At 36.0% G+C, this 24,487-nt stretch overlaps 1 protein-coding gene across 3 annotated transcripts in view; it reads left to right on the top strand.

Annotated features, from left to right (window-relative positions):
* Positions 1-2,536: 2,536 nt before the first annotated feature.
* Positions 2,537-24,487, top strand: part of LOC105836206 — a 151,764-nt gene continuing 129,813 nt past the window's right edge. For 2 of the 3 annotated variants that reach the window (XM_012680085.3, XM_012680087.3), the window contains exon 1: positions 2,537-2,614. In XM_012680085.3, the coding sequence (XP_012535539.1) occupies positions 2,600-2,614 (15 nt within the window). In that variant the 5' untranslated portion in view covers positions 2,537-2,599. The remainder of the gene's footprint in view (positions 2,615-24,487) is intronic. The other variant, XM_036282983.1, reaches the window with a different exon arrangement.

A 24,487-nucleotide genomic window follows, 5' to 3' on the forward strand; every position in this document is an offset into this window, starting at 1 on the left:
CTGACAAAAGAAATTACAATTATTACAATTTAAATATGATTGGCATTAAAAATAATTATAAATTATAATTATTTCCCGAAGTTATATAACTAACTATATATATTTAAATTATAGTACTGGCAACGTGTTTTTTATGACACGTTGCATGTTATTATCCTTATTACTGAAAAAATGGAACATCTAATTATAATTATTTTAATATTCAATTATAGTCACAATACTTTTCTCTCTCGATACATTCTTTTCTCCTTCTCGTGCACGTTGCGCCTTTTCTTGCAAAAAAAGACCTTTACAACAACCGCAATTAAATCTTAGTCCTGCGAAAATTGCGAAGAACGAAATAATTGTGCTACCGATGTAAAACATCTCAGATCTACCTGTTATACAGAGCGATTACACGAAGAGGAGAATAATGTTCGACGTAATATCCTCTTCCTTTTTTTTGTCAACGAGCGAGAGGAAATCAATTACGAGAACCGATTTTTGTGAGAAATGGACGATTGGAAACTGGATAAAAGAGCTTTGGATAATAAATGGGACAAACAAATATGATTTTTCTAATGGCAGTGTCGTTTATTATGCGTCTGAGCAGCATACAACATTCTTTCATATCGCTTAAGTTCATCGTAGTATTTGCAAACAATTTGCAAACAATGCACTGTGCATATTTTTCGCAGGAATATCAATTTCATTTCGTTTTTGCGAGAATATCAACTCGGCTGAATAAATTACCGGATGGAACGTTTTCAATGAATCCGACGTTAATTTAATTCGAATTTAATTCAAATTTTTCTTTACCTTGCTGCCTGAATTGACTTAATGAAAAATTGAAGTCTCTGTGTTTTCAATATTCTTTTTTTATACACACATCTGCCATAAACGTCGAATCGAGAATCACTCCGGTGTCGGTGAAAATCGGGAAGCAAAACTAATCACGATTTAAATTTACATATGCAACACGTTACTTGGGAAAGCGGAAATTTGACTTTCAAATACAGGAGATTCCTATCGCGATCGACGGACAGGACGGTTACGTTAACGTGATAAGAAACATTCGCGCACTGTCACACGTCGCTAAACGTGTCTGCTTTTATTTTCGGCAAAACTTGCGCATTAGTTGGCGTGTAATACAACCATCACAATACAGTAATGTGTTTTCTTTGATGCACCGGCATTTTTTTTTAATTCCGAACGAAGGGAGAAACAAACGCACAGATGAAATCACTTTTCAGTAACAATTATTGCACACTTAATGCGCGTTATCTTAACGCCTACCCACATAGTATATAATATCACTATGATATCATTATAATATTACTGTGACATTGAAATATTATTGATACTACTGTAATATTACGTGCTATGTAGGTAATACCGCAACTTGGGCTTGTTTGCACCAATATAAATTTAGATAAATTTTGATTTCTTATATATTTTTTAATTCTCTCACTCTCACTCTCTCTCTCTATCTCAGAACAAGAAAAAGATAGAAAGCGAGTTAAACCAAGATAGAAATTAATTTATATTGATGCAAACGAGCCTTGCTCACGAATTTCATAGAAACCTTTGTGCACCTTCGCCTAAAGATAGCCCAACGGACACGAGAACGTAGAACTACGTAGTTTCACAGTTTACAACACAGCAGCTTTAAACTCGTCGATACGTGAATTCGAACGACAGACATTTCGCGTGAAAAATTAATCGTAAAGGTGAAAATATCAACCGGATACACGCGTGTGCGCACTGTAAGAGAAACGACACGAGATTCACTCACGCTCGAGACGTCACACGGCAAGTCGCAGAAGATCCTCGCCGCCATCATGTCGAAAAATGCTTCGGACGGCACGATTTGCACGCGCCGCTGTTCACGAATAGAGAGGTACAAAAATCAGAGACCGGCTCGTCTCTGCGATAATATCGTCGGCGTACGAACCTGCGAACGGGAAAGGAAACGGTGCGCGTTTGATCGCTACGCGAAAGCTGGAGTAACGAGCGACACGATCATGCGTGGCTGTGCAGGAACGAGCAACGACCAACGACTGCGAGCGGAGAGGCAGAACGAGGAGGAACGAGGACTACTGGCACTGGCTGGCACTACTGGCAGCAGAAAGCGCCGCGCCGCGCCGCGCCGCGCGCGCACAACGATGCGCGAGGCGAAACGACAGGTGACTAGTCGGCGAGTCCGACCGAGTCCGACGCTACGCCATGCGCGCCGGACCGGACGCCACGCTCTCGGGCGTGCTCGGCGCCTTTCGGCCGCCTTCGCCGGCCTATGGTGGGGCGAACAGTGTATCCGTGACGTCACATAATTAGAGTAAATACAAAGTAGTCTTGATGGGACAGCGGCGTGCGCCGCACCGTGAGTCGCTGGTCCGAGCGCGTCAAACCTATATCGCTCCGATACACGCACACCGCGTTCTCGCGAGTAGCTCATAATATATATATATATATATATTTTTATTTATATATATATATATATATATATATATATATATATATATATATATGCCCGCGCGCACTATGTGTCGTCAGTGTGTATGTGCATCAAAGCATCCTAGATGACTGTGGGAATAGTGAGCAACACTCGTGCTGCGAAGAAATGGAAAAGATAGAGGTGAGAGAACCGAATGGAAGCCGGGTATATATACAAGAGACACACGAATTTTCCGTGTCGCCACTGTTAATTTTGTACCACAAATAAATTTCGCGCTTAACGTTCTCTTCTACTACTCCCTCTTCTCTCTCTCTCTCTCATTTTTTCTTCTTTCATTTTTTTCTCTCTTTTTTTTCCCCTTTATAATCACCGCGCTCCCCCCTCCCGCGCTGCTCCGTTCACCCTCACCCTCTCGTTCCTTCTCCTCCTACATAACCGTCAGATTTACCTCGGCAAATACTCGCTCGACCGTAATGCAGAAGTGACAGCGTGGTGACGAATGGGGTGGGGGAGGGAAGGGATAGCCGACAGAGTGGGGAGATGATCGTGTAGTTAGACATCTGGCAACGAATACCATTGTATGTATCTTCGGTGTGTACCATACTATTAGATGGACTGGTTACTTCTCGTTCTCTTCCCCACTCTCTCTCTCTCTCTCTCTCGCTCTTTCTCTCTCTCTCTCTCTTCTCTCTCTTCTTTAAGCCCCGTCATCGTCTATCCGTTCATCTCCGTTTCATTTTCGATCTTCTCTGTCAAGTTTATGATTCCGTCCTTATCTCGCGCGCGCGTCTCCTGACTCTGCCTTTTGCTCCCTCTCTTCGTCGCACTCGGTACTTCTCTTTCTCTCTCTCTCTCTCTCTCTCTCTCTCTCTCTCTCTCTCTCTCTCTCTCTCTCTCTCTCTCTCTCTCTCTCTCTCTCTCACTCCGTCTTTCCCCTCTTGTATCTTTCTCCGTTTGTCTCGCGATCCTTCTCCGTTTACTTCATTTTGTGCATCTCTCTCTCTCTCTCTCTCTCTCTCTCTCTCTGCGTCTGTTTTCTGTCTTCATCTCTCTCGCGCACCGGCTCTACTCCATACCGTCCTTCCTCTCGTTCCCTCTCATTCTCAGTTAGTGAGGTATTTATAGATGTGCCTTAACCCGATTTAACGCAGCCACCTCAACTGGTATTGTCCTAACGACTATTTAATGAGAAATTGCATTGTTTTCGGTTTCTCATTTCCTTCACCACAAATCAGCTTTCACTGAACGGTAATATCGCATCCCGCCGGTGACAAATGTCCACGCGCGATATAAAAGAATAGAAACGAAAGAAAGAAAAACAAAAGGTAATAGAGAGCGGAAGCATTATCCGTCATATGTCCAAGAAACGAATCGATAGAAGGTTACATTGTTATCGCTGATGGAATAATATCGACGCGTTTCGCGTACCATGCCGAATTGGACAAATCCAATTTCGATGCTTTTAAGATCATCTCGCGAATAAAATCGTGGTTACGGCTACGAGTGCTATGAGGACTACGAGGACGAGGACGAGGACGACGACGAGGACGACGACGACGACGACGGCGACGGCGACGGCGATGGCGACGACGGCGGTGGTGGTGGCGGTGGGAGGCGGGAGGTGACGGCGTCGGAAGAGAGAGAAGGAGGCGGGGGTGGGAAAAAAGAAATGTTTTCGTAGTGCTTTGTCGAAAAAGGCATGTACAGTCCACGGAGAAAATTGATCGCAAGGAAAGTGTTATTTTCGCGACATCGTTTTCCTCTCCGTGCGTCGGAAGAGCGCACGGAACTTGTTTATTTACTCTGCGAGAGAGGAATATCGCCGGTCCAGCTATTCGCTTGCAATACGCGCGTGGCGAGTCATTGACAATATACGGATGTTATACCGATAAATACTCTGTGTGTGTGTGTGTGTGTGTATGTTGGCGCGCGCGCGTGACATGATTTTCTGGCGAATGCAGTTTTTTCAGCGAGCTCTCCCTTCCTCCCCCGTGCGTGTGGTGGTGCTCTGGTTGAACTCTTTCCGCCCCCTTCCTTCTTCCCGTAGGTCTCTCCCTCCCCCGTCCCTCCTCGTCATTCGTCCGGCTCCCCCTTCCCGCATATCGCTCGCATTCTAGCGGATGAATTCTAAGTATACGTTTGAGAATTAAATCGATAAACGAGGACTCGCGGAATTGTAGCAATTATTGTATCGGTGGTCTGCATTTAATTCCGTTGTCGTTTATTTTATCTATTTCGAGAGTGCGGGTAGTGAAATTTTGGGAATCTTGCCAGAATAGATATGCATTACGTAAATTAAATTGCATTAGATGAAATATGAAAAATGAAATATTGTTTTAAGTCGAAATAAACGACTTGTGAGGTAACGTGTATGACTTTTAACGATTTCTATATTCATCGCTGATGTGGGTTACATTCGTCTGTTTCACTCGCGCTCGAACAATGGAGCAGCGCCGTGCCGGCCTGAAACCGTCTCCCGCGAACGAATTCTACGACGAAATCAAATTCCAAGGTGGAAGACGATCGCCGCGATTCCGAGTTGTCCTTGCTTTCGCCTCAGAGTTTTGCGCGATCGGAACTGCAAACGAATCGCGCTCGCACGCGCACATACGCGAAAATAAAATTCACGCGTCGAAAACAATGGGTGGTGATTTATGTCGTTCGTGCGCGCCTAATTCTCCCTCGAATTCTCTTCGTGCCACAAACAAATTTTTCGACCAAAAACGGATTTTTAAGTGCGTAGTGGGATTTTTATGCGTCGACCTTCTTTACGATTATTTTTACATTTAGCTCACGAAAGGATTGCAAGACACATGAAATAAAATGTCGCGAAGAAGGTCACGCAGCTGCATTTATAATGTCACGTATTTACTAACGCGAGATGCATCGTTTCATAAGCAGATCGGAAAACTGATGCGTAGAAAATAATAACGCGCGGGCGTGTGCGCGATTTGCCTTCTACCTTGTATTTTTTCGCATTTAGCAAAAATCGAGTTTCTACAGAAAAACGATTATATTCTATTCAATCATTGTCTCGCAATAATCAAGAATATAAAATTTTCTTTAAAGAATTTCATAATCGTAAACAGACGTGTAATTTGTTCGCGTAAAGAAATTTTGTATAGGTTTATGAAGAAACATACATAGTCATCTTTATCTATTAATAAATTTTCATGAGTGAAGAGGAAAAAATATCGATTAAGAGAAAAATAGTAATATTCCCAAATTAAAGAATTGAATCTTTTTAGTATTATTATTAAAATCATATTCTTCTCTTTAGATTATTATGGAAGTAAAAATATATTTTATTAAAATGTAAGATTATAAAATTTTTTATATATTCTTGCTTATATATAAGACAATGATTGTTGAATAGAATATTATAGAAAGAATAGATTCTCTCTCTCTCTCTCTCTTTCTCTCTGTGCGCGCGCGCGCGCGCGTGTGTGTGTGTGTGTGTGTGTGTGTGTGTGTGTGTGTGTGTGTGTGTGAAAAATGGTAAATTTATCATATTGTGTATTTTGACGTACGCGGTAAATGTGACACTGGCGAATTACGTCGTGATAAAAATGGACATTTTTCCGGACGATCGACGAGAAGAGGGGATCGCGCGCGACCGGTTCGCACTCGCAATAGAAAATACATGTGTTTCGAAATTCGCGCAATGACGCGGCCGTTCTCTCTTCGAGAGTAAAGAATAAAGCCACCGCGAGCGTTTTCTCGCGCATTTATTTACGCGCAAGGTTACCTAACTCTACTTTAATCACCACGTCGATTCTGTTTTTGAAATGGTATCGAGCACCAAGAGCTCTGGAACGATATCACAACATTAAACGCTCGAATATCACGGTTCGTCGCGCGTAAACGGAGACACTGTACGCGAGTTTAATATTTTCGTTACGCTAATCATGCGGAAAAAGCGTAACTTTTAATTCTCTTTGAGTCTTTTTTTTAATCGCATCGCGTGTTCCACGTTAAATATCATCACATTATCTTTACTAATATTATCGTTATTTAAACAATGCAAATGTAGCGTGTTTATATTTATTCATTTATTCATGAATTATTATTGGTTTTGTCAAAGAATGATAAATTTCTTTGCTTCTATATTTCTATATAAATTGAAATTATAATGTATAATTAAATGTTGTTCATTTAGCGTGCACGACGGCCGACAATATTCCGTTTCAGCTAGAAAATTGCTAATTCTCGCTTAAATTTGTAATTATAATATATCTGAAGACACATACACACATGCAGGCGCGCATGTACCTATATTCACGCGGTGTATTTGCACCTGCATACGGAAATTGTCCTTCCTATTAGCCGCGAAGGCGGAGCACGTAGACGAGTTTCTTTTTGTCTCGCTGTTTTCCAAGTATCTTTTTTTATATTAATTTATCCAGTAATCGCGCGTGCATACATGCGCCTGTTACGTGGAGTCGCATATCCGACATGTTTACACGCCTGTATCTCTGTGTGAAATCATCGGGATCGCGTTCGTGTGCGTGTTGTGTGTATGCGCCCGCGCACAACACGCGCCCGTACAGGCCGAGTTGTACAGGACGAATCAAATTTGGCCGACCGAGTGACTAGGACAGGTGTCCCCTCCCCTTCCCTCCTCTCCCCAGGTGCTGACAATAGCCAGGGCGAACAAAAGTACGCTCTGTACGTAATAGGGGATTATATGACGAAGAGCGCTCTTTTTCATTGCAGAAAAATGCTTTCTCTGAAATGTGACCGCGTGCAGGTACTTCTATCTATTACTTTATTATTATGTGTTTAAAAACGCACATTTTTCATCGTTTATCGCAAAACTTGACTTTGTGAGAAGATATTGGTCTCATTTAAATTTAATTTTAATTTATATGTGTGTGATGTTGTGTTTCAAAAGTAAGTCTTGCTCATCTTGTTACCTTGAACATGTATATATACCTATATACTTGTGTGCGCGCACGTGTGCGTGCATGCGTGTATTTGCATGCGCGTGTGTGTGCGTGCGAGCGTGCATGCGCAATTTTATGATATATATTAAATAATATATATTATGTACACGTTACGAAGCTGTTACTTTTTGATTAAAATATAAAATAAGTCTGGCAACGAGTAAAATAAAAACAAAATTAATCACGTTGATGGAAAAAGTTTCACCGTATTTATTCGAATTTATAGCTCGGGCGGACGTGCGTGCATTTATTGATCTTTTTGTGCCACCCATTATCCATCCATAGAATCTACCTTGCTCTCCCCACTCTCTCCCTACTCTGTTCTCTCTCGCCTATCTCTCCAACCTTTTCATCGTAGCACCGCGTCAATGTCTGTAAATATTAACGGCGTTAATCTAAATCCTCGACGTTGACTTGACCCATCTCGTTTCTTTTTCGACCTCTTTTATTTTTCATTTCTCTTAGCTAACGACATTTAAACAGAAGTACCCGTTGCAGCCTTAATAAAATTTACTTTTCAAGTTTCGTAGAGAGCTCAAGTGGCTTGGATTGCATTATGTGAGTTTGAGAGAGAGAGAGCAATGACAAGTCGTCTGTCGACACTAGTTAATTAATCGAAAATTAGGTATCGTTTATTCGTGAAATTACATATTGTCGTTTGGACGGCATTTGATTGTGCAAATCTGGCGCGTCACATCCGACGTAATTTTAGCTGATGTGTAAATGCTGAATTTTTGGTAAGCCGTATCATGCTCTTCATCAAATTGTCGCCTCAACCGCGACGTCAAGGTTATCCCTTCCCTGTCCCGCCCTCCCTGTCCCTCTCTAAACTGTTTAATCGGTGTAAAGCTCAGATTTCTCCTTCTAAACTCTCATTCGAGCGCACGCTAGATTCTCGTCGAAATAAGGAGCGGGCGATAAGAATCTTTTATTCAACTGAATGATAACGTGCGCTAGTGCGAAACAAGGCGGCCAATGAGCGTGCGATGATTCATTCGAATCCATTACCGTTGAAAAATTCCGTAAACCCGAACTATGTATATAACTTTTTAATTGAGCCACATGGTGCATCTCGACCTTACGATCGTACATTGTTGTCCGCAAAATTGCATTTAAATTTAAGTTCCACAGAAAAAAACATTTGTATCAAATTAAAATGAATATATTTTATTTAACAACTATTGTTTTATATGAGCAGGAAATTATATTGTTTTGCTTAGATATTTAATCTATTATTTTTTAAAGAAGTTTAAATTTTAACAGCATATATTTTTCCATTAAAATTATTATCTCTAAAGAATATATGCTTATTTTGATAATTATAGTATTAAAAAATTTCAATTTCTGATTTAAAAATTGATATCTTTTTTTTACACTTTCCTCTCAACTTATGAAAATTATTGTTCAATAATAACAATATATTTTTCTCAATAAAACTATACGCAAAATTTCTTTATATAAACAAGTTATGTCTGTTTAACGCTATACAATCTTATTTTAAGATTTAGCATTTCAAAAACAAAGAGAATTTTCGAAACAATCAAGTTTTTCTGTATACTCCGTGCTCTGCTCTCCTCGCGCGTTGAATCGCGCTCGTCGTGACATTTGAGTTAATGTAATAGAGTTAATGAATATATATGATTAGATATTGTGTCGCATTGCATAGAGAAAAATACTAACCGACGAAGCTTGTTAAGCGCTCGAAAATTCTGCGACGGACTGTACATCATGCTAAAATTCTAATCGGTAAAATTAGTCGGGAGGGGGTACAGTCACGCCAGAAAGTCTGACTGACCGCGATTCTATGCAAGAAAGTTAGGAAATCAATTTAACGTAGGCGCGACTTATATTATATACATATACGTTGTTTTCCAGAGGTATAAATAATGAATAGATTAACAAGCTTAATACTATTAATTAATGAAAATTTTGCTTTTGTAATTAACAATAATTTCGAGAGTAACGAAGATTAATTGTAAATATTGTCGATCTGAATTAATATTATTTAATAAATAGAAAATTGCAAGTTGTTTTTTAATAAATTTGTGTCAAAGAAGCGAGTATAAATTAAATACTAGATATCACAATGTAAAATATCTATACCGATAAATGCGTTGATAAATGCACGAGTACTTTGCTCTTGACTCTACAAATATTTATATAGTGGTTTACATAAATGTCCTTCTCTAATAAGCGCGTTATCACGCGTATCATGTTTTTCTTTTCTCTCTTCCCCCCCCCCTCTCTCTCTCCCCCCCCCCCCTCTCTCTCTCTCTCTCTCTTTCTTTTTTATCGATTCTCCTCGCGCCGCGTTGAAATAATTCGCTGTTCATTTAGTTTCGCGGATATAGCGCGCAAGGTCAACATTCGCAAGTGCAGTTATCGTGATTATGGCCGCAAACATAACGGCGGCGCTATGAATTTTACTGCGATACAATTGCAGCGCTAGATGAATAATCGTGAAAGCGCGTATGAACATCGGTCATTTTGTTAACAGGCGGTAATCTAGATTCGGACCGTGTTGTAGAAATTTTGTCATTACGGAGATAAAGGTACCAAATGCTTTTCCACTTTGAGTCATTAGTCACGTTAACTCGCCATGATCGTCCTCGCAATTACACGGACACGTCACTGCTATTTAAAGTCCGTAGCGCTGTTATTAGAGAATTATTATTTCCATTATTTATTGCTTCGTATATCCGATTCTATCGGTATCTCGATAATATTCACGTCAGTTTGAATCGTAATGCGGCACCAGATTGAATAATATTTCGTCATTAACGTTGCGTCAAATTGTTCTTTCCTTTTTTTTCAATGAGACAATTAACATATAATTTTTTCCTGTGCGATCGATAGTCGTTCACCGAAATGAGAATGTCACCTTCCATTTCTGTTCCGTATTGATATTCCATGGTTATAATCGTAATATAATTCCTTTTACATTTCTCGTTAAATCTTTTTACATTTCGTTTCGTATTACTTACCATTCTACCTTCCTTTTCCGATTCGTTTGCTGCGTACCTGCATTAGCGCGCTTATACGTTTCATAAAAGATCTTATTTCAAAAAGTGTAATACATATATACTCATTTTATTGTGCAGTAAAATCCATACGCTCTCTTTTTATCTACATTCATGAAATTGCGTTCTGTAATTCAAGAATATGTTGACATCTCTCCGTTATGATTTATCACGAGCAAATATTTAATATTATTTTATTAAAATTATAATTAATTTCCTCAAATATTATACCTAGGTTGTATAAAGTTCACCTAATTTATTTATTTTTTAATCTATCAAAGAGAGAGCTTTTTTTAAATTTAGACAGTGTTTTAAAAAAGTGAAATGAATTATAAGTAGAATTTTATTTAGCCTTAGCACCATAGTTATTTGAATCCTCGTTTATCATACTTGTATTACAATGACTGCTACAGTCTTCGTCAAGGGACGGACGCTGCCCTGTGGTGCTTTTTATTTACGATATCCCTCTTATCGATCAATAACAAATTACAGTTCTCTCGTACGTACCGTTTACTTGCTGATGGGACTGTACATCTATACGCGAGTATACGTTCGATTACATTACTCGTTTCAATCGTCCGAAATGAAAAAGTAAAAAAAAAAGGGAAAAGACAAAAACCACGATACATATGTAAGGAAAGAACACGATCATATATTGACGTAATTCTTTTATATCTACGTAAATTATGATGGTGTGTTTGTGAAAGTTTCCAACTGCATTATCGCGAGTGCCGAATCACCGATAAATAATATAAGATCTAATTCCGTAGTTATGTGCTATACGTATAATCATTCTCTCGTCAGGTGATTTAAATGAATAAATTTTCCCACTGTACCCCGCCTGTAACGCCTTCAATATGAATTGGATACAAACATACATTATGTAACAAACTAAATTGAAAAAGGTAAAGTGTAACTTCAAACTTTCTCTCGTTGCGGCAACAAGCGTTTTTAAATTATCTTGTCATATTTAAATTTTATATTTTACTTTTTATCTTAAGACAAAAAACGACACACACACACACACACACACACACACACACACACACACACACACATGTATATATATACATATATATGAAGATGCTGCACCTTTATATAGTTGTAGCTATAAAACATTTATACTGCTATCGATCCCTAGGCATCTAACACTTGTATCTTCTCCCTTGTACGTGCTATCCACATACAGTCGATTCAGAACCAATCGATGGCCTGCTACTCGCAGAGTTTGGCTAAATCATATATCTCGCTTTTGTAGAAAAGAGTGAAACTTGGCCGATTTCTACAATTAGATCTGTTTGTCCGCTTAAAACGGCGATAAAGCGTGATTTGTTCTTTATTCTTTTTCGCCTGACGTAGTCACGTCGGGCAACGCATTGTACAGTTGAATTAATGTTTATTCAGCCTTGACACGTACGCTCTTATCGAGCTGCTCTCTCTCTCTCTCCTCTCTCTCCTCTCTCTCTCTCTCTCTTTCTCTCTCTCCTCTGCTTCGAGTATCGTCACCCGCTCTAAAACGGCTTTAATGAGTCTCGGCAACATTCTCTCCTCGCGCGCTTTCTCACGAAATTCGTCGGTGAACCTTCCGTGTGTATATATATATACATACATATATATATATATATATATATATATATATATATACATACACACATACGAAAGACTTCGCTATACGATTATGCGCTTCAGAATCGAAGTATAATTTAATGCGGATACAAAATGGATATTAGAACTTTCAATAAAACGCAGCATACCTATATATTGGCACGTAATTTTAATAACTAATGTTTTGATACAAAATAGTATGTATAAAATTATAATTTTTTAATATTAATATATTAAGCAAGTAAATAGTTAAGTATACTTGATTAATAATATATAACGATTATTATTATTAGTATTATTATTATATAATTAATATATCGCTTTGTTATACCCATATTTTTTCACAACACACATAATTAACATTGTCCTCGTTTCTCAGTTCTCAAAATTGAAATCAATGATGGATAAAGATTAGAAATGTGTGCTTAAATGATGATGCTGTTGTGAAATTCTTTTGTTATCTGTCCCACAAAGCGCGAAGAAATTGCATTTGCGTAATGCCTCTAAACTCTAAATGTAAAATCAAGCGTTTCGCACCAACATACTAAATGAAACCTGAATAGCTCCTAGTGTTTTGCGATTTAATCAATATCTTTTGTACATGTCGTGAACCAAGAGAAATCAATGGAAACCGTGAGAAATTTAAGAAAGATCTTTAGATTATTGTTTGAGTTTTGCAAGATTCGCCATTTTGCAAAATGCGATATAAATAATATATACGTATATATAATATATACGTATACATATATGTATTTATAGTGTAATTATAATAATATTGGTATATATTTTTATTTACGTATTTATTTATACTTGTACAAAATATTCAGAATCTATAATACGCGATATAAAATCTCTCTTTATGTTTATCTCTTTTTATATATAATTACAAATTATGAATTTTTTCAAAATAATTTTTAGTAAGAAACTTATAAATAGAGCAAATTTTTTTCTTTGACTTTTATTTACTTTTACTTTATAACAAATTTGATTTTCTCTTTCTCTCTCTTTTTCTCAGTTATTTAAATATTTTATATATTTATAAAATGTGTAAATAGAAAAAAGTTATTTTACATTTTTTTCTTATCGAGTGAATTTCAAGTTACTTATTAATAATAACTTAACTTAATTATTTAAATTGTTGAGATTTCTATGCGCATTTATATGGTTACCTAGGCGTGTCGATCCAATTCTTTATTTTTAGTATGCGAGAAAGACGCGCCAATATGAAGAAAGTGCGGTACATGCAATGTTTAGTTGCCGAATATAATCTAGCCGTTAAGCATTACATCGTCGTCTCATTGGGCTTTTCCTTTGCTCTCGGTTTCTCTCTGTCCTCGTTCGTTCGCTGCCGCCTTCCTCATCAACAGTTTCCAACGTAGTCTGGCAGGTAGTCACAGGGGAACGAGGTATCCGTATACAAGGCAAAAAGTAATTGGTAGTAAATTTCCTCGATTCTCGAACTGGATATTACATTGATGCTAAACCGTTATATCTATCAATTCGCGACTGAAGAGATTGTATAAACAACCGAATGCACGCGTCTAATTGATATTTTTAGACATGACTCAAAATCGACGGCTATGCGCGATTGAGAGATGCGCGGATGAATACGTCGTGTTCCATTGTAACGGAATATTAGTTATGTAAGCCGGTCGGGGGAGAATACTGCGCGTTGTGTCCTGATTGTGCGGTATCGACCTGCGACACTGTATCCATTATCTGGTTCCATTTTCAACGAACAGCTCTGTATGATATTTAATTGGTAAAGTGAAAACGCGATGAGTGGCTTTTCAGGAAAACAGATTAATTCTGCGTTCACCGAGCATGCCGATGTGGCCAAGTTTTCGAAATTCCCATTTATTTACTCACGATTTATAAAGAACGGATTTTTTTGCATCGGTTTTATTGCAAATCTTATTAATTGTTTCGGAAAATTGTATCATATATTTTACATTGCATACATCATTACTTTGTGATATATCTACAACATGTAATAACTTATTTTGTATATTTAACGTTTAGCATTCCCCTTTCCCCTCCCACTTTAATGTAAAAAAATTTGAAAATTTTTACTACCGAGTTATATATTAAATTGTTAGTCACAAAAACTTTTTATTTAAAGGAATTATTTAATTAAAGGAATTATTTAAAGGAATCCGTAAAATCCGATAAAAGTAGATAAGCATTCAAAGGTCTTAAAATAATCTTATAACCGAAAAATTTTAACCGTTTATTTAATTAAAAATAACAAAGAAATTGCTTGAAAAATAAGAATATTAATTTTTTAAGATTAATATATAATATTAATTACAAAATTATTAAAATGTTTTATTAAAACATACATAATATCTTGAAAAATGCTGTCGATAAAACACTTTAATATACTATTTTTGAATAATTTGAGATTCTTTGAAATATAACTCATTAATGAAAATATATTTTTCTTGAACATAAAATCTTACAATTGTGACATTCTTCAATCATCTATTACGAAATGATCTAATAAATTGTTTAAAGCGGCTTTGTCTATCTTGTTAACATAATTATGGAAACGAAGCCTAGAAAGAGAGAGACTTTGTGCAGTTGAATTGAATAATTTCAAGCTTCCCGGATTTGCATACAATTACAAAATTGCTCCGCAGTCAATTACCCGAACTGCATTGTGATCGCGACAATGCCGATTCTATCCGTCTCACTATTTTTCTTACTCATTTTCAGAGCGTTCTTCACGTAAAGAATTGAAGTCCTAAAGCCTCGCCGAATCGGGTCAAGTGGGAAAATTGTTCAACCGACGATAAGCATTTCGTTCACGAGGGATCGACGAAGTCCCTCTCGCGCGTGCCGCTAAAATCGATACGCTGCGCGTCAATGAAACTGCCATTTTTCTCCATATTGCTTATTAAATATTGTTTTTGAAAACTTATTGATCTTAGTTATCATTCCAACTTCAGTTTCACAGTTACACAGAAAAAAATATTAATATGAAATTAAAACTAATCTATTCTATTTAACGATTATTATCATTGCTGCTTTATATATAAACAAGAAATTATATTTGTGAAACAATATGACAATTTTGTTTCTATATAAATTAATTTTCTGTAAAAAGTTTGGTAATTTTAAATTTCAACAAAATATTATATTTTTATTTCAATACTACAGTCATCTAAAGAGCACAAAATATAATGTTATGATGATAATAATATTAAAAAATTGTAAATCTTGGATTGAAGATATTTTCTGTCCAATATTGTGTCTTCTTAATTCACGAAAATTATTGAATATTTTATATTCAGAACATTATAGAAGAAATTTTTCTTAATAAAATTATACAAGATTTCTTCAGGTACACAAGTTACGTCTACTTAACGTTACGTAATCTCACTTCAATATTTAACACTTTCAAAATAGATTCTCGAAATAAAAATGTTTTTTGTATGAAAAAAATTGTATTGTGTTTTTGCTTATTGATATAATTTCGTTATCGGTTTCAATTTTGCTTTTATTGATTTTAATTGCATTTTTATTTTGCAATCTTGCAGCAACGGACTTAATAATAATGCTATCTATCTCGTTGACTGAATGTTTTAGTAATTCGAAAGTACAGCTTTTGATTTGCGCTCGAAACAAATCTTTATTTTTATAACGAGCCTCATTGCTCGCGCGCGAGCAAAGAGTGCGAGAATTCACCAAAAATGTGTACAGAAGCAATTTTTGCTTTGACGGCAATGTTCGGGGACTCGGCGGAAGGCGAGACTGGGGCGAGAACGGTATAGTGAGGGAGGATGAGAGAGAGAGAGAGAAAGAGAGAGAGAGAGAGAGAGAGAGAGGGGGGGGGGGGAGGACGGAAACGACGTACGGTGGCACAGCCGATAGAAAGGCCCGATGTAATTACTGTTGGGAATTGGACCAATGGAAAATGTATTCTATTATTGTGCCAAGCTTCTTCGAAAAGGCAGAAGCCGGCCACTAGAAATGTGTGTTCGTCTTCGTTCTCGCATGTACAGACTTTTGTTAATGGATTTACAATTCACGAATCAATTCGTGAGCTTGATAAATAATTCAGATGCGATAAATCCGATAAACGATGCTACACAAAAAAAATTATTAGTATTAAAATTAACAATTATCATTATTTTCACATATACATGTGTGTAAAAATATAAAATTTTCGTTAAAGAGTTTGATATTATCTTATTTATCTAAATGATTCATGGACCATGTGGTTAGAGATTATAATGATTAACTTATTAAATAATGCATTTTTCTCTTAATAACAATAATATTATAACTGAAACTTTAGTGGCGTTTCCAGACTACATTTTCATCTTTGAAGAAGCAACGCATTGATACGTGTTAATATGTATATTGCAAGAAATCTATATCTCAATAAAAATGCGCGCGTAACTAATTAACCGCGATTTATCGGACTTTACGTCACGAATTGAATACGTATATTCTTGCTGATACAGCGACAATCATTTATTTAAAAATAATGATAACGCAATATGCATGCTTAATATCATCCGCAAATATAAATCAATCGAAGCAAGATAATAATTTTAGAATATATTTCATATTCCAAAATTATTTCAACGCTACGAGCAATGAATTGCGACACGAATCGCCGTGTCTTCTAGCTGATGCAACTATATGTATACGCGTCAGGTATGCTTAACCTTGCCGCGAAATGATGTGATTTATAATAATGTTGATTTATAGGTATTGTAAAAGCGAATCTGTTATCTTTTCTTAGATTTTTAATCGTGCAAATGCGAATTTTCGGTGACGGGAATGATGATGAAATATGTTGTTACGCTTGATAACATTTGATCTCTTGTATCTTTTTTCGTTGCTACTATTAATTGTCGCGTTGTAAAAAATTGTTTGCCCACCTTTCGCGTACGGATGAATCGAGGTATAATCGGCGATAACGTATCTATTATACCTTCGTGACAGTTATGATAATCATTCTGTACCGCGCGTCGCAACGGAACACGAGTGACGACGACTCTATTTTCGGGATAATAAAACGTTCAATCGCATTGCATTATTGCGTGCCTCCGAAAATTCCTGTCCGCCATTCGCGCACATTCTATCGATCGTCCGCTCCTCCTATCTGCTGCGGGACCTGGCAAAACAAGCAAACAAAAAAGTGATAAAATATCCCCGTCGTTTATTATTAAAAAAAAGAGAGCGAGAGAAAGAGAGTGAGGGAGAGAAATGGTAAATTGAACTATTCTGAAAAATAATACGCGCCTTCCGAGGAGGGGTAGGTAGGTTTTTATCGATCGAGTCGCTTTTTTACAAAATGTAATATAAACGTTAACCGCTTCTCTCTCTCTCTCTCTCTCTCTCTCTCTCTGTGCGAGTATATCGCGCGTGTTTGCATATACATATGCACGTGTGTGTGTAAAAAGTCACCTCTCTAAAATTTTCATATTAAAATATTTGAATTTTTGAAACCTGTTTGTTTTATATTAAAAATAAGACAAAATTTTAATTTTTTAAATTATCTTTTTACATTTTTTTAATTATTTGCTAGTCACAATTTTGTTGAAAGAAAAAATTTGTTTCTTTTAATATAAAGTCACGTCTTGTATTTTGTGTACAGTAGGACACCCTGTATAAACAAGAATATATGGTAATTTCTCGTTTACATATGAAACAATGATTATTTCACATGTAATAGAATATATTAGTTTTAATTTAATACTAATGTTTGATATACTGTTTTTGTTCTGTGTATATACGCGTGCATAACATTCTGTGAATGCAGTGCGCGCGCAGCAACAAAATAGAATGGTCGTATAGCATCTATAAGGCAGAAAATTAAACCACCTCTCCCATTCTCTCCTTTTTCCTTCTGTCATAACATTAATGCATAAAAAAATTGAAGATCGCAAACAGCTTCGCGTTATTTTTTCAATCTAGTAGAAACTGAGTGTATACAAAATCTTGTGATTTCCCAAATTATTATTGATGTTGGATGGAGTTATGAAAAACGAAATGCGTTCGATTGTGTTCGCACGGCGCTGGCTACGCCTAGCGAGTACATTAACTCACTGCACAAATATCGTCTTGATAGAACGCGAAGAGAATAAACAGCGCGTCAATTACTCCTCGGCGAGTTAAGATTCGAATTGAGACTTTCAGTATTCGCCCGCGTGCTAAATACTTTGCGCTCTTTCAAAATGCGCTAGAATCGCGTCAAAACTCATTACAAAGGAAACCTTCTGAGATTTGTGATTTTCGTTTGCCTTCGAACTGTCAGTCCGTTTGCTTTTTGAGTGTCAGTTTATTTAACGCGATGTCCCTGGGGTGTCGCCTGGGATGCGCGTATACAGTCGCCATCCATGGAAGAGCTTTTTGTCTTCAACAGTCCCTTCGTATTCACATTTCCTCTACTTTTAGTTCTGCTTTCTTGTTCTTTCTTTTTTTCTACACATTTTTCAATATGTTTTAACATATTTCCCAAAAAGAAAATAATATTTCTCAACGTTATTGTTTTAATCTTAAATCTTTTGCATACATACTTCCGCAAATTTGTTTCTTGTGTGTGTGTGTGTGTGTGTGTGTGCGCGCATGTGCGCGCGCGCATTTTTAATTAAACTATTAAAATTAAAATTAATTTAAATAATTATTATACAGAATAAAATTAGGAAATTAATATTTTAAACAATTCTAATTTTTTTGTATTTTATAAAATATAAATATATAGAGGCCAGTGTTAATAAATATTAATACTTAAGAAACACAGTATTGTTTGCAGAGGTAATATAATATGATATAAAATTTATTATTAAAATTTTACTTTGGAATTACTTTTAATTTTTTTTTTTAATATTATTCATAATTATTGTTATATCTCTTTATTAATTTTAATTCTAATTTTAAGAGATAAATTTAAAGAATATGCATACAATTTTGTTAATAAATTCGCGATGCGTGCAAAACTTAAAAGAGATTTATTTTCAATTATCATATTATATTTACTCTTATTGTCAAACGTGAATTTGCTCGTATTTCGGAATATCTAATGCAAGCCGAAAATAAATAAACGAAGCGAGAAGTCATGCAGCGAGAGTTGCTTTTCGGAGAAAAGTGAATTGAATCCAGTCGATGGAGTAGATACGTAGGTGAGAGGAAAGATGTCTCGGAAAGAGTCGGATCTGTGTCGTGGGAAGAAGAGAAACGAGAGAAAGAGAGAGAGAGAGAGAGAGAGAGAGAGAGAGAGAGAGAAAGAGAGAGAGTGATGGGGACAGAGAGGAGGAAGCAGTAGAGGAAAAGGTTGTGTGCACGGAGACGGTGCGGGCAAAATTAATCTCTTCATGAAGAGCAGAATGAAAAATAACGAAGAATAATATAAATTAACCAACGCGCGGCGCGACAGAGTTGGCGAGACTACTCACACAAAATGGAATTTATAAAATTACATTTCTTTTTTGTAATTTTTAAAATTTCTTTCTTTTTCTCTTTCGCGTTACATGGTAACGCGTGAACGTCATTATGTCGAGAGTGTTGTCAGCAGCGTTGTCGTTAATGGCGTGGATTAATTCGAGTCCGTGAGGCACGTAACACTAGTTAAACAGTATTTTAAATTAATAAAAACGTCGAATTTACATTTTACATACAGAAAATTCATGAGTGAGGTAGGCTTGAAAGAAAAAGAAATGGAAGAGATAATAATTCACCTTGTAAGGGAAGTTTCTCAATCATTGTGCCTATCGTAATCTGTTAATTTTATAATTCGAGCTTGCTTCCCCCCCCTGTGTGTGTGTGTGTGTATGTGTGTGTGTGTGCGGGCGGAGTGAGTGTGAGTGAGAAAACGACGCGTTCTGATTTAATTTTACGCGAGATAAAGAGGAATAAATGCAATTCGAGAGCGCACGCTCGTGGCAGTTCAATAATGTTTTTCTTGTCTCTTTTCTTTCTTTGTTTTAGGATTTAATAATGCTATATCAAAATGTATGACGTGTGTATGTGTGTGTGTGTTTATCTATGCGTATGTATGCGCATGCGTGGGTCGCGTGCGATCATGGATAGCCCTGCTTGTCTGTCTTCTTTCCCTCTATTCCCCTTCCCCACACGTGCGCACGAAGAGAGAGAACTTGGTAGACAGAGTATATCTCTTCTCCTCTCCTCTCTTCTCCGCACATTCACTTCTTCAACCATGCGCGATTGGGAAATCGTAACTGCAATAGCACATTGCATTATCTGCGCGGAACTGCATGTAAATGCAAAAATGAATCTGATGAGGCTGTATGTACTCAATTGGTAATATTGATTAATATTATTGCAACTTTCAATTTTGCTATTGTGATGCACGACAGTAATGCAAACACGATGCTAAATTAGCTTTTCTTTTTTTCTATACGGAAAAAAACATTAATAATTATGTCTGTTCAATGCTACGTAATCTCATTTCCATATTTAACATTTCGAAAATAAAGATTTTCGAAACAAAAATGTTCTTGTTTTTTATTTATGATTTTGAAATTAAATGTTTTGAAGCTGTGATTCTTCCGATTTTTAATTGGTAATTGCATTTTAACGTAATTGTGTATTTATTTATTCTCGACGCGTTTTGTACCTCGTATCTTATCATTATTTTCATTGCGCATAAAATCAGAATGCATGCTGTCCAAACCGCAAAATCATTTCGCAATATTTTTTGCCATCGATAATTTCGTCTTTCTTCATATAATGTATCTTGGTTGGTATTACTTTCTCTCTATTAATGTTGCTGGTAATTTTTGACATTCCACATACTCGTGCCGTAATTGGTTTTCTATATTTAAGCACGAGCATCGTAAATTTTAACAAAGATCGCAATTTGCGATTTACGAACTTACGAATTATTACGTCGAAGTCGCTTTGTAACGTTGATTATTGTTAGACGCGACTTGAAAAATTCCGTCCAGGAAATATGAAACCTTGATCATGTCAGGAATCGCATTGTTTGAAAATTCCAAGAATGACGGACAATATATCAAAGGAACTCATAAATATTAATTATTTATTTTTATATGTTTCTAATTATTTATTCTTATTATTCATATATATGGTAACTCACAAATTGCTTTTCACAAGATTACATTGGTATATTCTTTTATTTACAGGTTATTATAAATTATTTACAATATTTTAAAATTTGATATATTTTTATTATGCAATTATTGACTTTATAATTTATTCTCTTTGCAAAAAAAGATATTTTTTCTCGATTTGCGTTAATTGTTCAGTTTATTCTGACTCGCTGTAAACGCTATCACGTGCAACATCGTTAAAACGAGTATTACGTAAATGAGAGAGAAACAGTTCGTCCGCTTTTATAACTGTTTTACAAGCGTTGACAACATAAAGAACATGCAAATTGGAAACGCAACAACAATTTTACGTAAAATTTTATTTTCGAGTCGCAAACGAGGAGGGAAGCATCGTATTTAATGTAAAATAAATTAACGGTCGACGAGTTGAAAAGTTAAATGTTTTGAAGAACGTGTATTATTTTTTAATAAAAGAATATTTTCCTGTGTCTACACACAATTATATTATAAGCTAGTTGGTCGAGATCATATTAAACTCGTTTATCATACACTTATCGCTGCGTCAAAGTATGTATTGTAGATAATCAGCGGACCATAATCTAAATGCGCTGATAATACTACATAATGACATTGCATTTTTCTCGTGCCTGATAAATGTGGAAATAAACATTGATTGAGAGGCCCCCGACCAAAATAAGGACCCAATTTCATATATTTCGAGAACCGGTTTTATTTTGCTTGCCATCGTCAAGGTGACTTCTGATCTGCAAAATGGGAACTCATCTCTTTCTCTCTCTTTCTTTCTCTCAATTTTATTTGCCGAAGTTTAGATATCTTTTATTGACGATCGACGCGATGTGCCTTTCGCGAATGAGAACCTTCCATAGGAATAACGACGATAGTGACCCTATGCCGTGTAATAATAACTCGATGAGAACGATGCCAAGGGACTTTAGTGAGGAAACGAGAAAGAACGGAATAAGAGGAGGCAGGAAGAGGGACGACGATACGGTCGCAGTAAGAAAACGAACGCTACAAGCGCAACGCGTGCTTTTGAAGGGTTCGATATACATACTCTCGCACGTTTTTTTTTTTTTCATGTATGAATACTTGTTGTACGTAGTTTTTTTTTATTGAGAAGTTAATGATTAATTTTTAATTTAAATTTAAATTGATTTATTTGTAAAATTTTATTATTTTGTTTAACATTTATAAATATTTAAGCACACACACAACGATATTGATAATAAATGTTTAATTAAAACAGCAGGAAAAACAGATAACGTAGTGATTGACACCATTGTTTAAATATATTAAATACAGCTGATAATTTCGCTAAACAACTGCCGATTCCGAATTAAAGGATCTGTAGATTCCGAAAGAAAAGTACAGGGAAGCTTGAGGCATCTTGAGATTCTAGATTTGACATGTACTAATATTATACGTCCTTGGTAGCTTTCAGCGAATGAGCTTTCATGATAACAATCTTGATATTAAGAGATACGTGTCTAATAGCTTCATTTCACATCTAATCTTTCGATGTCTCTGATATTTATTTTCTTTTTTAAATAACAATACAATTTAGAGTATGCTGCTTACAGAACCAAAGGAGTTTTGCTATTTCAATAATTTATTAAATAAATGTACAAGCGTTTCGGCACTGTTTTCGGCCATTCTCAGTGTACAAAAAAATTTCAGTATACAAAAAAGTTTTAAACTTTCTTTTTTTTAATTAAAAGAGTCAATTTTGTTATTGACAAATGATTTATTTATGCGATTTAGTGAATAATTCAGCTTGTCAACAGACACAAGAGTTAGACGTGTGCATCGAGACGTACGCATCGAAGGGATATATTTGCCGGGTTTACAATCGATTTCTAGATGTACTATGTCTGCATATCATTGAAATATATTGTGGTTGGAACTATAGCAGTTTTCTTTGCTATTAAAATTGTTATTAAATCCATAATATCTTCAAATTAAGAATTGCAAATTATTAATATTATTCAACAAAACAATTATATATTATATATTGTGTTCTTTAAATAAAAATATGTAATAAGATATAATATTTTGATGAATTATAAGATTGCCAAATTCTTTAAGAAAGGTTAATTTATATATATATATATATATATATATATATACAAGTAAAGTTACCATTGTTTCATATATAAGAGATGAATATAATTTCTTTATATGAAACAATGATTGTTGTTGTTAAATACAACAATATTAGTTTTAATTTGATACTAAAATTTTTTTGTGATAATACATAGTGTACCAACATCAATTTAACCAAGTGTGTCAAAAACAAGTATAATCATTTAAATTTGTACGGCGTGTGCATCGTTCGTATACGCACTCTTCGCAAACGCACATTACATTTGTTAGTAATATCGTATTATATTCGCTCCTCTATCTTCTACATGTGTGCTCTACTCGCTCAGAATATCTAATGCAGCACATTTCTTTGCGGTATATCGTTTAGCGGCGCGTAATTGATTCATAGCACGCACGAAGGATGAGGTATGGATCAGTAACGGACATAGATAAGCAAAAATCCGGCGATCCGTTTTACGAGACGCAAATCGATAGACTTATTTCGCTATCGCGATGCAACGCGAGGCGAGTAGCGAGTATTCGTTCAAATGAAATCTTTAAATGCCTACGAGCGCTTTGTGAGGTTGACGAGTCAAGTGTGCCTATCCGTTGATTCATGGGCGTCCGTTTTGTCTGTGTGTGTGTATGTGTGTGTGTGTGATGTACCTAAGTCAAATTCCACGTATATTGTGTTTGACCGGTCTATATGCGTTCGTGTGTACGTGTGTCGACGACGGCTACTGACACGCACACGAGAGGGGGACACATATGGGATTCTCCACGTTGACGTGTGTGCATCGTTCAGGGTTAAAGGTTCTTTCACACGTTGCACCGCACAATGCAGTTGAAAGTTTTTAATTAAAAGCTAGCAGGGCAAGATATCAATTTTCTACATTTTAAAAAATTATAATGAAAACAGGACACACACACTCGCGCGCGCGCCGCGCGCACACACCTCGCATTTTAGTCTCAAAGTCTTATCTTTCGGTTTGTTACGTTTAATTTATGAAGCGCTAATTTAATCCGAAGAAACATAAACGCAAATAAAATATATCGCCGATGAGAGAAATATTATATTCGTATTAGTATTTAGCTTCGATATCACAAAAAATAGTTACATATCTAATCGTTGTATAATCAAAAGATGACTTTTATTTTTATTTTACTGCGACTTATACTATTATTTATCTTTAAAAGAAAAAATGTAGAGATGATAAAATAAAAAAGAAGTTTTAAAATATTAACTCTCCTGCGCGCGGCATATAATATTATCATGGAGAATAAACGAATAATGTATTGTCATCTTAACGTTAGTCCGATTATTTTCTG

This window comes from Monomorium pharaonis, chromosome 1 (assembly GCF_013373865.1).
Source record: "Monomorium pharaonis isolate MP-MQ-018 chromosome 1, ASM1337386v2, whole genome shotgun sequence".
NCBI classification, from domain to species: domain Eukaryota; kingdom Metazoa; phylum Arthropoda; class Insecta; order Hymenoptera; family Formicidae; genus Monomorium; species Monomorium pharaonis.